Here is a 17063-nt window from a genome sequence, read left to right as displayed (position 1 = left end):
ATTAAGTGAGTTTATATTTGTCAAGTGCTTATAACACTTCCTACATATAGTAAGTACTGTACAGGTGTTTGTTAAATAAATATAACCAATGATGACCTAGAAAGAAGGCCACCAGGATAAATGCTGTATCTGGGTATCTCTGGCACTAAACTACACTGTTTTCATCTTTCTTTAAAGGGTCCTTTATGTGACCCGTAACTAGTTCTCGCCTATTTTAATCTTTGCAATTGGAAATCTTAGAAAACACAGTTCTTGGAGTTGTCTGAAGACATAATGTATGTGCTCCCGATCCAGCAATTGAATCCCAATGAGGTGGAACATCTCAGAATGTAAAATATGGTCACATCATGATGAATCACTGCATCTTGGAGCCCCACACATCTGCTTTCAGATTGTCTCTCTGGTGCTGAAAACTGTTGGGCCTTTGAGGCTCCCCTTGTACAGACCTTGATCATCAAAGGCTTCTAGGAAAGGGCAGAAGTGGTGAGAGCCCATGACCCTCGGGATGGGCAGTGCCAAGATTTCACAACAGATCATCAAGGCCTCAGGATTTCTGCCCCACAGGAAATTCCTGAGATCCTGCTCACTCTTTGGGGATGGGTGCATTCTTATGTTCCCATAAGAAACCATAAAAAAATTCTAAAGCTTAGTCACTCATGCTTATCAATCCTTTCCTCATCCATTTGGTTTTTAATTGTTTTTCTCACTCTGCTTCCTCTTTCCTCTCTAATTCTTATTGGCATCAAAAATAAAGGATAAGTTTATATGGTCTGTACCAAGCTGGCTACCTGAATCTGAAGGGAAGGTCCACGTCAGGGAAAAGGGCACCGAGCAGGCATGGAATCAGGGAGCAGGAAGACACTGTGGAGGTCATCCACTTCAATCCTGTCTTTGTACAAAGAGCAAAAACGAAACAAAGGAACACAGCAGGCCAGTGGCAAATAAAACCAGTGTCTTCTATGTCCAAATCATCATGTTTACAATATTCCAGGCTCATTTGTGGCTCATTCTTTCATGTATCAGCCACTGGACACCTGCTATGTGCTAGTCTCTGGCTCATAAAGGAAAGTGTGAGGGGTATCTCCATTCTCCATCCTCCCCCAACCACAGTTCTAATCATATAAGGAATAATTTGAAGGTTATAGGCAACTGGCATATCATTTGATGAACTGCTTTTGATACTTTGCAAAATGGGAGTAAAGGATAAGAATGTCGCTGATAGACATCTTGACAATTATCTATAGGGCCCCAGATTTCAAGAAGTGTGATGTTTAAGAGTAGGGCCTATGAGCAATTAGCAGAACTGAGCCAACAGCAAAAGGCAGCCACAGAACAAGCGGGCAGGGAAAGAAAACGAGCCTTGCGGTATGCTGCTGGCAGAGTCAGGTGTGACATGGTGAATCTTTACCACACAGATCTTATCAGCTGTCCCACTCACCTTGCACTAGCAGCTATGGAGGCCACCAGCCCTTGGAGGGTCACAGACGAAGTCACCTGGCGGTGGTTTCTCTATTTAGGGGGTGGGTGGTGTCACTCAGTATGTTAATTAAGTATTCAACTGGCTATCCTTACATATAGCTCTTCAAAACAACAACTGTATATCATTGGTTTCTTTTTCTTTCTTCTTTAATTATAAGGATAATAACAACACTGACACAGAAAAAGAGAAAATAGAAAATATCGACTATTTGAACACAACTACAGTTATCATTTTTGCAAAAATATTTTTATATAATTTTAGTCAAAGTCTTATACAGAATTATTGCATGGATTCAGTACCCTAAGTATATATCAGCGCTTGTTCTGTATCCAGTCAATCCTGTGAGTCATAAAAGTGAGTAATGGTTGTAATAATGATGCCGCAATATATTCCTAGAAATTTATAGTTGTGAAAGCACTGTCTCACTTATATTTGGTCCTCACAGCAACCATGGGGAAGAGGCATAGGGTATTATCCATGTTTTTCATTTAAAACAGTTAAGGCTTAGAGAAATGCCCTGCCTAAAGTTATCTAGTATGTAAATAATATGACAGATTTAGAACACAGCTTCCATTCAGCCATTCTGCCTCACGTGCTTAGATCACTGTGATTACTGTCTAAAGGCGGTAGTGGTTTTATGGAGGAAACAAAAAGGTGAAATGTGATATATAAGCGATGAACTGCCATATAAGTGGCGTAGGAAATGTGTGCAGATAAGGAAGCCTTGCAAGTGGCCTGAAACAGATGCCTCTGAGAGATACGGGACTTGTGCTGTGTGTAAAATGTACGTAGGAAGTGGCAAGGAAAAGGAGAGAGCTTTCTAAGAGCATTTCCGGACATAGCATAGAAAGAAGATAGGCTAGTTTGATAGGAGTAGGCCCCAAATGCCAAGCAGTAGCATCTGACTTTTTCTGTAGGTTGTCAGAAAGCATCTGAAGTTTTAAACCAGAGTTGGATGAGATAAGAGTCACATATTAGAAAATTGACCGGTGGTATTATGTAAGACAGACTGGAAGAGGAAGAGCCTAGAGGCAGAGACAAAGTAGGAGGTTCCTGCAGCAAAGTGGTCAAAGTGTGAAATCAGCCAGGTGCAGTGGCTCATACCTGTAATCCCAGTGCTTTGGGAAGCTGAGGCAAGAGGATCGCTTCAGGCCAGGAGTTCAAGACCAGCCTGCTCAACACAGTGAGACCACATCCCTAAAACAAAGTATGAAACAAGTAGAACTGAGAGTAGAGCACCAGTAGTGGAGATGGGAATGCGGCACGAGAGACATCTCACAGACACTTGAGAGAATCTGGATTTAGAGACATCTTAAAAGCACTTAGGGGATAGTAGAGAATGAATCAAAGACAAAATGAGGGTTTGAGTGCCAGCAAGTGGAAGAATAATGCTCACATTAATAAAAACAGAAAAGTTAGAAGAGGATGCAGTTTGATGAGTGAGGTGAACTGGGTTTTAGACATAAAATTATAGAAGTTTAGAAAATTACATCAGGAAAGACCTGGACTCAGACTTTTTTTTTTTTTTTTTTTTTTTTTGAGACAGAGTCTCACTCTGTTCCCCGGGCTGGAGTGCAGTGGTGTGAACTCAGCTTGCTGCAACCTCCACCTTCCAGGTTCAAGCAATTCTCCTGCACCACCACACCCAGCTAATTTTTGTATTTTCAGTAGAGACAGGGTTTCACCATGTTGGCCAGCTAGTCTCGAACTCCTGACCTCAAGTGATCCACCTGCCTCGGTCTCCCAAAATGCTGAGATTACAGGCGTGAACCACTGTACCCGGTCTAAGAACATTTCTTTAAATGAAGCTTTACATAGGAGCCCTGTATCATTAAACAAAAGAAAGGAGTAAAAGAGTAGAATTCCAGAGATGTGTCCCCATGGGCCATCCATGTCACCTCTATAAAGCTAATGAGGTTCCATCAACTACTATTCAAAGATGATTGGCCCTACCCAGCACCCTCATTTTTAGAAAAGTGATCTGGGTCTTGAAGATGCTGAATAATTTGCCAAGGTTACCCGGCTGTTGCAGGAAGAGCCAAGGCTGAAACCCAAGTATTTAGTGTCTCTTCCACTGCCTCATGGCCACCTCCCATTCTGAATTTGAACTGGCATTGGTAAATTCAAGTAGACAAGCCCAGTGGTCAGTTGGTGGTAAAGAACAGAAGCTTAAATAATTAAGTTTGATGATAGCTGAATCCATGAGAATGAAAGAACTCTAATAAAAGGGAACAGAGAAGAAAAATTGGGGACCACACTTTGGAAAGGGCCAAAGCTAGAGAAGAGGAAGAGAGTAGCCTCTTCGTTACATTCACTGGGCCAGCAGAGGGAACAAAAAAGCCAGTGAAGACTAAACAAGAAATTAGGAGGAAAAAGACCAGGACCTCCTGTGCAGCAGATGTGAGGCAGATGGTTTAAGAGGGGCCAGTGTCAAGAGTGTCAAATATCACATGGTGAGAGGACTGAGAAAATAATCATTTGGCAAGAAGAGGGTCACTGAAAATATATTCAGAGCAGATTTGTTGGAGTGACTGATGAAAAAGCTGAGACTTCAGATGATGAGGCAGTACACACAGGTGGACAACATGTATTCAAGAAGCTTTGCAACAGAAAGAAAACAGCCCTAAAGGTAAGGAAACCACAGGAATAATTAAGTGAAAGCAGTAACAGAAGGATTTTACAAGCCGGGGAAGCCATTTTCTTGGTCCTTAGGGGCTTGGGTAGGTGGAGAGAAACAAAAAATAACAAAGCACTATTCTAGCTCAGTAAACTATTGAAAAAGAGCTCCTCTAAATGATAACTTACTTTGATCATTTCTCTAAGTAAGTGATGAGGACTCTTAGAAGGGAAATTTCTGCCTTCGAGTAGCTAACTCTTTAAGAAATCTCTTTAAAAGTCGGTGATATCTAGTTTCCAGTTACTGAAAACCTCTTCTCCAGCCCCTTTAATGACTCCTTCTAAGTATCACAGAAATTAGAGTTAAAACGTAGACTGAGAAAAGATTTATTAGGTAATCTCCAATCTCATGTCAAGTGCAGAATTGTTACTTACCTGCAGTGCATTTTCTAGTCTGGGGTGCTTTTACTGTGTTCCTGCCACTTCCTTTGGGAGACTACTTCATAATCCAATAGATCTCACTAGGAGGACACTCTTGATCTCCATCCTCATGTTCCCTTCCCGCTGTGTACTTTGTATACCACTAACAATTTGTACTTAGTAACCTTCCTCACCTCGCATCCCATCCCCGCTCACTCACTTCTACTTTGTAATGGCTAGGCATCTGGAACCTCTTTTCCGGAATATCTGTAGACTCATCATTCTTCTGGGCATGTTGCATCTATCAGGCTAAAGGATTTTAAGGTGATAAAAGGATAAAGGGTCTTCATAACTTTATGTGTCTAATGATAAAACTTTCCCATTCTGATAAGGTCCTTTCCATTCTCTAGAGACTTGGGGTGGAGAGAGTAATAAGGACCATGAATTTTTTAAGAAAGGAGCAAAACTATGCATCATTTATGATTCAGTGTCCCATAATATGTGTTCCCCAATTACTAAAAAGATTAGTTGGAATGTCCTGTGTAGAGAATATGAAATCCAACTGAGAGACTGTTCTCAGAAGAATTTTGGCTTCACCAGACTTCCTCTCATGGATCTTATAACCTAAGCATCTCCGTAGAGGGGCCCAGAAGGATGCCAGTACATGCAGTGGTTTGTGTTACAAGATAGAAACACTGAGCTTGGGAATCTACATTTTTTATATCAAGTGTAAGCAAGCCTGCTCTTTGTCCCACAAGAAAACATCAAGATTTCCTGCTGCAAACAAAACCAGAGAAAGGCCCCATAAAAAGAGCTGTCAGAGCCTTGCTTCTAAGTTCAGAAACGTGCACATCCTACTTCCTCCAAAATATTTTGACAAGATGCTATAGAAACCTTAAGTTGAACATTTCCAAAACTGAACACGCAATCTTCTTCCAGACTAGCTTCTTTCTCCATTTTCCTATTCACTGAGCCACCTACTTGTTCTCAATGTTTTCATCAGCCGCCAGGTCACCAGATTTTTTTTTTTTAGTTCTACCTCTTAAATGCTGTTTGCACTTTGCATACCATTGATTTTGGGTTTTGACTGTCATCATCAAAAAGTAAAAATGGATACACTTTTGCAGTAGGCTGACTCCAGTTTCATTTGCCTCCAAACCAATGTCCTAAAACGCAGAGCTGAAAACTCTTCACTTGTCAAGCCTCCCAGATAAAATCTAAACTTCTTACCATGATCTACCTACTTCTCCAGCTTCATCTACTCATATTTCTTTCTTTTAGACCTTTTATAAGAATTGCTGGCTGGTCCCTGGGTAAGCTTGCACTTCTGATCACTTTGAATGCCATATCCTTAAAAACTTAGAACTCCTTGGCATATAGTAGGCATGTGATGTCTGTATGTAGCATAAATATTTATTCGGTAGCTGAAAGTAAAAACAGACTTAGCTTAAATGCAACAGGGAATTGGTTTGGGAATTAATTAATTCCACATTCTGTGTATTCCCTTCACCTTAACCAATCATGATGATGGAGCTCTATTTCTAGACATTAAATAAAAGCAGAGAGAGAGGGTACAGTTGTTGCTTGTATCTACTTTGTAGACTACCCCAAACTTGGAGGTTATCAATACTTGTCATTATCTTGTTCAACTGAACAATACCAATATAAATACAGACAAATCAAATTAACCTTATTTTTCTAAGGAACACATGATTAAACCCATGATTAAAGTCATTAAAACAAAACTCTCCTTTTTTAATAGTTGGAAAAAGTAAAACCACAACATATAATGTGGCTGTCTAAAATCACTATCCTGTCTTCTATCCCTTGAAACACAATTATATTAACTTTAACTGTGCTCTTTGGCAAAACGGATGACATAAGCATTCACCCATCTAATTAGCTCTGTGACTCTGTCAGCAAGAGCCTGGGCTTATACCATGCCCAAGGCAGGTTGAGGATCTAGAGCTTCGTCAGTAGTGACTCTTCTGAGTGGTCACAAGTTGGTCCACTTCACTCGATGCTATAGATTATTTAATATGCTTGGGCACACCCTTGATTCTAATGGAAATGATGTTTTCCCTTTTGGAGATTCTTAAGGCCAGTTTATTATAAGATGCAAACATTCCTTGGAGCCTGCCTGATCAGCTTCAATGATCCTGTACTACTTCCAGCATAGCTCTTCTCCCTCCTAGAGCAGTCAGAAAAACAACTCCGTCTCCAACCTGAACAAAACTCACAGATGTCCCCAGGAGCTGGGATATCTGCCAAGCCTTGGGTCTCCGTCAAGCCCAGGCCCGCTGGACTGTTGTGGGAACCATGCAGAGAGATGTGTCCACTGCAGTCACTGGCCATGACTGCGTGAGAGCACACCATTTGTGGTCAGCAGAGCACACGCTCCAGTATCCAATCTCAAGAAATACTTCCACAGAACGGTGACCCTAAGACTCTTATCTTTCCATACTAATTTTTCCAACCCTAAAACATCATCAGAGCAAGAATCACTGAGTCTTATCTGGCTCCTTGTAGACACTGGTGATTCAGCAGCATTTCTTTGAGGCTTGCTTAGAGTGCCCCTTTCTATGTGACTCCACTTTTGGACCTGGGAAGAAAACAGCACTCTCAGGTGGTCTGTCTGTTCTGCCCTTGCCTTTCTCTGCTGGCTCCTGACATCTGCCTGCCCTCTACAGTCCATTTCCCTTAATGAAACTGGATCTTCAACTGTGTGATGGCCCCAGGACACCACTCAGTCTTGGCAATTAATGTGGGCCTGTTATCTGCTAAACTCATTCTGAATAATTTCATTTGGCCCCAATTATCATCTAGGCTGTGAACAGATCACCCTGTCTTGGAGATATTATTTCCACTCAGCTCCAGGGTTCATTTTTTGTATTTTTTTAATGATGCAGTCATTATCCTGGTTAATGTTCTTCCATCCTCTTTCTTCCTACACCTCTCTCGGGAGACCTTACAGAGCCTCAGCTTGCATCTGCTCAGCAATCTTAACCTCCCAGGCCCGGAAGTCCAGTGCCAAGTCCCTGTGGGACCTATTTGTCCTTAGGGCATATAACTAACAGAATTCAGCAGGCCCACTGACCCCACTACCCTAGAAAGATGATGTGTACATACAGACCTGCTCTGCTCCAATCGAGAAAGTGCCTAATCAGCCTAATAGGAAAGTACCAAATGTTATTTTATTATAGGAGGAATTTCTATTTCCTTTCCTGCAATTCCTCTTTATAAATGTTCTAATCCCATATACATAATAAGCCTTTGGATTTGTTCTATTTTAAAATTCTTGATTGTGTTTCCATTGAGGCTGGCTCTCAAGATCCTGTTTTTGATTTGTAAGAGCATCTTTCGTCTCTAGTAACCTTTGATGTACAGCTGGCTCCAGACTTAGCTTAGACCACTCCCCAAACTCTTTCTGACTCCTGTCCTTATTGGGATTTTCCTATCATCAGCCTGAGGCCTGTTGTACCCTCTAGCCAACCAAGGTCTTCCCTGTGATATATCATCACATCATTGTGATTTTCTCAATTCTTTACCTTATCCATTTTCATTTCTCATTCAGTCTTCATCACTTGGTCTTCAGCAAATAAGTGGGACCTTAAGAGGAGCCTCTCAAATGCTCATCAGATACTACCAACTGCAGTTTCTCAGTAGAGCCTTCTTTCTTGGCAATTTCTAATTACCCCTGGATTACAAAGTAGTAGCTCATAAGTTAAATTAAGCTCATAGATCTGTTTTGATGGCATGTGCTGAGTTTATTTTTCTTTGAATGCCTTCAGGTGTGGTTTTCACTTTTTGCAGGCTCGGCATGCTCCCAATACTTCCTGTATTCTTGGATCTGACCAGTTTTGTTGCTTTGTACTAACTATCTAAATATCTCTCCTATAACCACTTCCTGTTCTGAGAACATCTGTCAACCCATTTGTTCAAACCTTCTGAATTCTTCTTCTTCCATTTGGCTCTCCCTACCTGTTCTCTATCATTCCTGTAGGTTCCCCGCCACTGCTCAATATACTAGTCCTTCTTTGGAGCCATCTTTCAGTGAGCAACTTTCCTCCAATAAGACTCAACTTCTTTTTGAGTTTGGGGAGTGGTCTAAGCTAAGTCTGGAGCCGGCTGTACATCAAAGGTTACTAGAGACGAAAGATGCTCTTACAAATCAAAAACGGGATCTTGGGAGCCAGCCTCCATGAAAACACAATCAACAATAGGATTCTACTATTCCATATATGCAGGTCATATAGGCGGATCCTTAATCTGACTTTCCATTAAGTCACTCTCCATTTTGAGTCCTAATATCAAAAGTCTAGGATGGTATGAGTTAAATCTTCATCTCTGTTTTTAAATGTAAAAGACCACAGAAAGAACTAAAAATAGTCCAGCCTCAATGTTTCACATGTTATTGGCTTGTTGTACAACTCTTCATTTTTAGTTTTCAAAAAAAAAAAAAAAAAGAATTTTCCAAGCTTTGCTTTATCTGCCTCTTGCATTTATTCATGAGGATCCATACCTACTCAATTTAAAAACACTTCTAACGGTTCTATCTTAGCTCCCCAATAGGCCCTGTTTCTCCACACACTCAGACAAATTTTTAGCATGGTATTATAAATCAGTTTCCTGTATGCTTTCCCAAAGATTATTCGTATTTGAAATAAAACATGTTAAAGTAGTTATAGTCAAATACAGTTTTAGTGAACAGAGTTTAATGAAAACATGGACAAAAATCTATGGTAATTTGTGCCAAATTTGCCAGTTGTGCAGAGAATTACTTGGTATGCTGGGAGCAGTATCTAGGAGCCTAACTTTGCATAATTACTTTTCTACTGTTGGGCAAATAGATCAATTGTATAAAAGATTTGATCTTTAGTTATAAATAGAAGTGATGACCTCATTTATAGAGTTTAAGAGATCTGGTGTTTTTTATTGACATGCACAGAATCTACATAAACCTATATATGGTTTTTGGTTTTTAACTTTATAGGAAATCAATGTGTTGACAGTTGCATTAGTCAACCAAGACCGAGAGAATAATATTGAGAAAAGAAGCCAAGGCTTAAAATCAGAGAAAGAAGCTCTGCTAATAGGTAAGGAAATTCTGTTGTCTTCATCTGTTCTCTTAAATAATTGTTAGTAATTAACTTAATATTTTCATTATTAACTTATTAATTTAAACAACATTGCCTTCTGGTAAAAGGTGAGATTAATTTCGTCAAGATTATATTACATACATTTCAAATTAGTGGCATACAGACTAATGGGGGTTTTGCCTTTCTGTAACTGTATATATTAACTGATTGTCAGACATAAAACTGAGTTCAAGAAGACACTAATTTGCATCTCATGTGTCACAAATCTGAATTTCAAATTTTGGGCATGCCACTTCCAACTGGAGGCCAGGTTGCATCTAGTTCCAAACCAAGCCATATCCCCAGGCTCAACAGCAGCTTTGAACCCTGAGATTAAACTCTAAGCCCCTTAGCAGAGGCCACATCCTAAAGTCACCCCCAAGGCTAGACCTGCAATGCTGACAAATAGGGCCGTGCAGGGTACTGATGCTAGGCTAATCCAGGACAGTCAGCTCCAGGCTTCCCCGTCCAAGTTTGGATCCTTTTGTCCAGGATGAACAAAAGAAGCATCCTTAGTGGATCCAGATGTCGTACTTATTTTCACAAGGAGGAATTCTTGATGAGGATGTGCCGGCAGTGTGCGTGGAAGCCCATCTTAGATGCCTGTATGTTTAAGGCTGTATTTGAAGCCCTCAAATTCAGAGAAGGGGAAGCCACCACCCTCATGCTGTGATGCACAGAACTGATTCAAGCTGCACCTCGGCACTGACCCCAGTGTGGGGTTGCTAGGTGAGACTGGCTCCGTGGTGGCATGGTTAAGACTGAATGAGGCCAATGTACGTGCAAGACAAATTGTTCTTCAGCAGTTCGTTATCTGGCAGAAATAGTGCCTGGTTGCTTTTTTTTTTTTTTTGAGACAGAGCCTCACTCTGTGTCACCCAGGCTGGAGTGCAATGGCATGATCTCGGCTCACCACCACCTCTGCCTGCCGGGTTCAAATGATTCTCCTGCCTCAGCCTCCCTAGTGGCTGGGATTACAGGTGCACATCACCACGCCCAGCTAATTTTGCATTTTTAGTAGAGATAGGGTTTTGCCACATTGGCCAGGCTGGTCTCAAACTCCTGACCTCAGATGATCCCCCCGCCTTGGCCTCCCAAAGTGCTGGGATTACAGGCGTGAGCCACCATGCCTAGTCCCTGGTTGCATTTTGTAAATACTGCATGTGCTCACCTAAAAATGACAGGTACAACAGGGCCTAGAGAAGCTGGCACAGGAGGAATTAAATTCAAAAGATAGTCCAGAGTCCATCCATCATATATAGATTTTTCAACTACAGGGTTATTGAATATGACATCAACTTAGAGATACTCCGAGGAAAACCAATTTTTTTTTTTTTTTGCTCTGATGATATACAGCTGTAATAACATGCCATGCACGAGTCTCAGAAGACATGCTGATGTGCTATCAGTTCCAGGAACCCAGAATGAGCCCATATGTAGTTGGTAACTGGATTTTTCTTCTAGTGGAAAACAAGTCTAACTCTGACAACTGTTTCTCTGTCGCTCAGTGTGACCAAGGTGTGATTTTTCCCTATAAGGTTTTTAGGGTATGAACAAAGCAATTAATGATCTGCAGTAAACTTTTCCCTCTTTAAGTGGGAATAATTCTGTCCACTGAAGGTTAAAAAAATGGGAACTGATCTCTATTTTCTTTATTTCCTTCCTTTCACTAGAGATTGCTGCTGCTTTTATGTTTTAATTGGAGAACACAGTTCATTTACAGTGTTTTCTAAGTAGTTATTAGGTTTTATTTATATATGTGCACACATACATGTACTTTTTTCAGTTGGCTACTTCAAATATTTTTAAATGATGTGCTTTATATGCGGTACATTAATGGGAATAAGTAGGAAGATTACATTTGTAACATGCTATGCCTGATGTCTTTGGTATCACAAAAAATATATAAAATTAGTTAATTCAAGTGTGTTAGAAAGAAAAATATTAGTAAGTCAGGATCTCCAATAAAAAGCATACACAACCAACACTAAACTTTCCAAGACTTTTCCCCTCACTGTTGGTCTTCTGAACTAGTTTACCAATATTAGCATTTGAAGTTAGGAGTAGAGCAAAAGAGAAACAGGGGGTGACACTTATTTTGAATCAATATATGAGAATATTTAGGTAGAAGGGAGGCCAGAGACTTAAGTGTTTGATTAAAATAAACTTAGGAGTTTAACTTTCCCTTCAGTTATCCATTACCTTGCTACCTTTCTCGATATTTTATTGTATTCTTCTTAATGACAGTTTGACAACAGATGTGATTTCCTGGCCAAACCCACTTCCAAAACATCTATATGCTTCTACTCTTTTGTATAATCCTCCAAAAGAGGATAATCCTCCAAAGAGAGAAAAATCCTCCAAAAGAATGCCACAAAGGGGAAGAGTTTCCAAGACTGGCAAAATGGATCCTGCCAAAAGCTGCAGTTGCTGCCTGCTACTAAATGATCCTATCTGCTAATTGAGTTTGGTCATTCATACTTTGTAGATACCTGACTCTTGGGTCCATAAAGAGCTCCCCTGAAGCTTCTGGAATCTAGATACAGACTGTGGTAGGGATAAAACTGCTTTGGACCAGAATAGAGAAAAAGGATTTTCTGGTGCTGGGGCTACACTTTACTGAAGAATTCTCATATACTGAATGATTCTAGGAGCCCTCTGGCCTTCTGGTACATCTGGAGCAGTCATAAATACTCTGCAATTCCCCTGAAGTCTTCCCTTGGAATAAAGTCAGTAGAGAGGACACAATAGTCATGCTCTAGGCCAGCCTAGAAGGCCAAGGATACAGCAGAAAATCTCCCACAACTTGGAAACATTAAGTGGCAAAATCTTCATCACATCTGCATGCTTACAGTGTATGCTGTATGCCAATATAGTCAGATGATCAGTGCCCTCTTGGGGCACATAAATGTTATATAAGAAATGCACACTGGCACAAAGCATTCCCTGGAAGAGAAAGGGAGTGAGAAAAAAAGCTCTTCAAATGGATTCCATCTACAGAGAGAATACAGCGGAGGCTAGAACTTCCTAAACAATGAGCAATTCTAGTTACGTATAATTATTTGTGACACTGATTTGACTGGGCAAAACGGTATATTCTGTCCAGACATTCTCATGACCATTATATAAAACTAGAGTCTTTATTCCAAGGCATAAAGTTGGTACTTATTAGAGAGGATCTGTGGGATTTCACGGACATTATTTGGAATTTTGCAGATCTGGATCCTGAGTATTTTAGAATTCGACCATTCTGATGGACTTTCTTCTTGACAATTAATGGGTCTTCCAATTCAACTAAAGATAGGCCCCTGGAAAATATTTTATTATTGTGATTTCTGGGTTATTCGTTTTGTAATCAATTTTTGTGGAGACAGGTTGACATACAATTGGACCTTAGAGAATTCCATTTTTATGGGGGCATTGCAGGGTAGCCTTTTATGTTTCATAATGCTATAGTAACCACACATAAGGTCAGCTTGACATTGCTCAATGTCTATGCCAGAACTCCTAGTTCATTTCACATATGGCCTACATGTTGGATTGGCATACACTGAAGTTGTTTGGGATAGAATGAGTCATTACTTTTGGTTTGGGGCCAATTTTTGGAGCTGTGTTTGGCTGGATATTATGAAGGAAAAATGGATCTGATTTTTTTTATTGATAAGCTAATAGTTCTGCAGAAAACTGAGAGTACAACTCTCTGGGTCCATATCACTCTATCTTCTCTTGCTTTTTACAATAATTCCAACACAATAGATTTCAATCCCAGCAGCTCTGATTGGCACCCTGTTGATGCTAGTCATTGTAAATACTATCCAGATACAGTCAAAAACTTCTCCACAACTTTTAACTGTAACAAAGCAGCTTTTCTCTAAAACCTCCCTGGTCCCCTGAGAACTGTCCTCAGGTTGACAATGACTGGGCAAACTTCATTACATATCCTGAGTCCTCTGCAGATCAGGACATACACATCATTTCCATCACAGTCACCATCTCACACATGCACATAAACCAGACTATACAAGAAGCGGAATGCTCCTCCTAATGTGGGTATTAAGAAACAGCTGAATAGAATATGGAAAAACATTTTTAAAGAAGGTCAAGCAATAACTTTTTGGTGATTTCGGTGAATAAAGTTGAGGCTATATTTAGGCTGTACCTGAGAAAAGTAATCTTGGGAGAATGTTCCTCTCTGGAAACTACTGACCATAAAGAATGAGTCATTGACCTAAATCTTGTTTCCAAGGCACAAACGTCCATATCAATAAATCAACAAACATTTGTCAAGAGCCTACGATAAGAATAATCAGTCTTCATCGTGCAAAATAATTATCTAGGCAGCCTATTTAAAAGGCAGAATCTTTAGCCCCACACACAGGTGTGGTGGCTCACGCCTATAATCCTAGCCACCTTGGGAGGATGAGACAGGAGGATCACTTGAGCTCAGGAGTTCAAGACCAGCCTAGGCAATATAGTGAGACTCCCATCTCTTAAAAAGAAAAGTTAACTGGGCATGGTGGCATGCACCTGTAATCCCAACTACTTGGGGGCCTGAGGTCGGAGGATCTCTTGAGCCCACGAGCATCAGGCTGCAGTGAGCTGTGAGCAGCACCACTGCACAACTGCCTGGGTGACAGAGTAAGACCCTGTCAAAAAACAAAAAAAGAGAGATCCTGTTCATTGCAATACTAACACCTGAGGGGATACTAAAGCACGCATATCTGGTACTATGTTTTTGAGAAACGCTGGCCAGTTTATGCTAACCCATGCGTTAGCTGATGGTGGAAAGATGATCTTCCCTCAAGAAGTTCACAGATAGTGAGAAAGAACGCAGTTAATGACAATGAACGGTGGTTTGTACTAAAATCAGAGACACAGAGAAGGGGCTACTTATGTTACAGATGCCTTGTCAGAAGAAAGGACAGCTGAGCTAGTCCTAAAGGATGAAGAGGTTTTCACTGGATGGATAAAGAAGTTGTTAAGGGCATTTCAGGTACCAGGAATAACTTACTAAGAGGCCCAAATACAGTCTGAGGGGTTTAATGGAAAAAATAAGACAGACAAATATTACAAAATAAAACTAACTAACCAACCATACAAGATCAGGTTTTGTACTCACCAAGTAAGTGGAACAAACTGCTTTTTTGGAAAATTAAAGCTTTTTAGAATCCCAAGGCACTGAGAAGCATCAGCCCAAACCACAAGTGTTTGATCAGTTTCATACAGTTTTTTCTCCACTTCCCATATGCGCTTCATCACTCTGCAGCTGCCCACAGACAACTGTCCCCTCATGGCTTACTAGGAGACCCAGATTTCACGTGGCTTTTTTCCCGCTGATTCTCCAGTTCAACATCCATGGAGCCTTTATATAGGCGTCCACATGAAACAAGACTATTTCAGGCTGGTTTACCGTCAGGCCTCTGGTGATTCCCAGCAAGATGTGACTGTGTCTAAAGACACAGCTGTTCATCTGCAGAGCCAAGGTCTCCGGAAAGCCCAAGCTGCCGCTCTATCCCAGTGAGCTGATGGGCCCAGGGTCTTCTGAAGCTTCCTAGGAGACTATCAACCAGTGTGGGTGTAAAGAAAGCTAATCTCAGCCAGAACTTTAGAACCTGATACAGAGAGTTTGGAATAAAAACTCCAAGCAGCCTGGGGGAAGGGGGAAGTATATTCTAGAAAGATTCCATTTCTCATTCCACTCAAAGAGAATAATAATATGCTGACCAAACTGAATGCACAAAGTGATAGTTTATTCTCATCGGGTAACCAATATAATTAAAGTATATCAGGGCTAACCTGTCCCACTCCCATCTTTTGCATAAGGATGCAAAGGAGAAACCATAATACCTAATGATCTCTAAGCAGCCCTGAGTGGTGGGGGAGTGGGAGGGGTCCTAAATATTTGTGGATTGAGGCATTTCATCCACTGGGTAATCTAACGCAAATCACTTATCCAAACCACTGTGGTAAGTGTGTAAGCCCTCATATTGTATAAAATTAGGAGGTTTGATTAGATGGTCTTTTTCAGCTCAATTCTCTAATATATAAGGACTATTAGGAAAGCTGCATTGCCCCTTAGTGATCTTGTATGTAAGTAGAGGCTCATGTGCATCAATATATAAACATGAACTCTACTATCTTATACCTTTACAACAAACAAGAAGGAAAATCTGTCTTGACACCATGACTTCTTTCCACCAACAGTCCATTTCCTGCCCCTGTCCAAAGCAGGATTCCTCCAACGCACTATGCTTACAGTCACCATTCCCTCCCTCCCCTCCCTCCCCTCTCTATCCAGCCTACTCCAGTCTGGCTTGCATCCTCATACCAAAGCCATTCTTTTCCACATCACCAGAGAATTTTATGTCACCAATTTCTCAACTCTGTCCACCTGGCAGCTACTTGACATGGTTGACTACTCACATCTTCCGGAAATACTTCCTTCTCTCCGCCATCATGATGCCACACTTTCTTATTGATCACACCCTCTTCTCAGAGTCCTCTCATGAGTTTTCTTCAGCTTACCTCTACATTTTGGGCTTCTTCAGGCTTCAGTCTTGAGGCCCCTTCTCTACCTAGGTAATCTCAATGAATACTTTGGCTTCAAATCCCTTTTTGTTGCCATTGCAAATGTATACCATCTCCAGCTGCCATTTAATATTCTTCATTTAAATGCTAATGCACATCTCAAGTTTAATGAGGACAAAACAGAACTCCGGACTCCCCTTTTTCCTGCCCTAATGTGCTCCTGCCCCAGTATTCTCATCTGAGAAAATAGTCCCACCCAGTTGCTCAAGTGAAAAATTGTTTACTCATATTTCATTCTTCCCCAGCCTCACTGCTCACACCAGCCCCCTGGCTCTCCCTTTGGAGTCTGCTTCTCCCTTTGCAGTCCAGATCACGACTTACCACTCTAGTCTCATGCAAACACTTCTGACTAGCCTCCCAGCTCCCCTCTGCTCTACTCTCCATACAGCAGCTTGAGGGAAGTTTTTAAAACATAATTCAGATCATGACAAGCACCTGCTTAGAACCACTCTTTTGGTTTCCTGCCATATTTAGAATTTAAATATAATCCAAACTCTCACCTGGCACACAAGGTCCTGCATGATCTGGCCCCCATCTACCTCTAAACACGTGCCACTCTCCAGCCCAGTGTATTCTGCCACCTCACTTCCACCTCAGGGCCTTTGCACTATCTGTGGCCTGTACCTGGAATGGTCTCCCCCAGGCTTTCTATGGCTGGCTCCTTCTCATCTCACACTTGAGAAGGTCTGCTGTCTCAGGGAGAGGCCTTCACATAATCACTGTGTTAGTCCATTCTCATGCTGCTGATAAAGATATATCCAAGACTGGGTATTTTATAAAGAAAAAGAGGTTTAATGGACTTATAGTTCCACAGGGCTGGG

The 17063-nt window shown here is 41.1% G+C and overlaps 1 protein-coding gene across 10 annotated transcripts in view; it reads left to right on the top strand.

Annotated features, from left to right (window-relative positions):
• ENOX1 (ecto-NOX disulfide-thiol exchanger 1) overlaps nucleotides 1-17063 on the top strand; it is a 585101-nt gene that overhangs the window by 552724 nt on the left and 15314 nt on the right. For all 10 annotated transcript variants that reach the window (XM_025364772.1, XM_025364776.1, XM_025364770.1 and 7 more), the window contains one exon: nucleotides 9510-9612. In XM_025364772.1, the coding sequence (XP_025220557.1) occupies nucleotides 9510-9612 (103 nt within the window). The remainder of the gene's footprint in view (nucleotides 1-9509; nucleotides 9613-17063) is intronic.

Source organism: Theropithecus gelada, chromosome 17 (assembly GCF_003255815.1).
Source record: "Theropithecus gelada isolate Dixy chromosome 17, Tgel_1.0, whole genome shotgun sequence".
In the NCBI taxonomy this organism is placed as follows: domain Eukaryota; kingdom Metazoa; phylum Chordata; class Mammalia; order Primates; family Cercopithecidae; genus Theropithecus; species Theropithecus gelada.
Note: the sequence above shows the minus strand (reverse complement) of the source record. Positions and strands in the feature narration are given on the sequence as shown.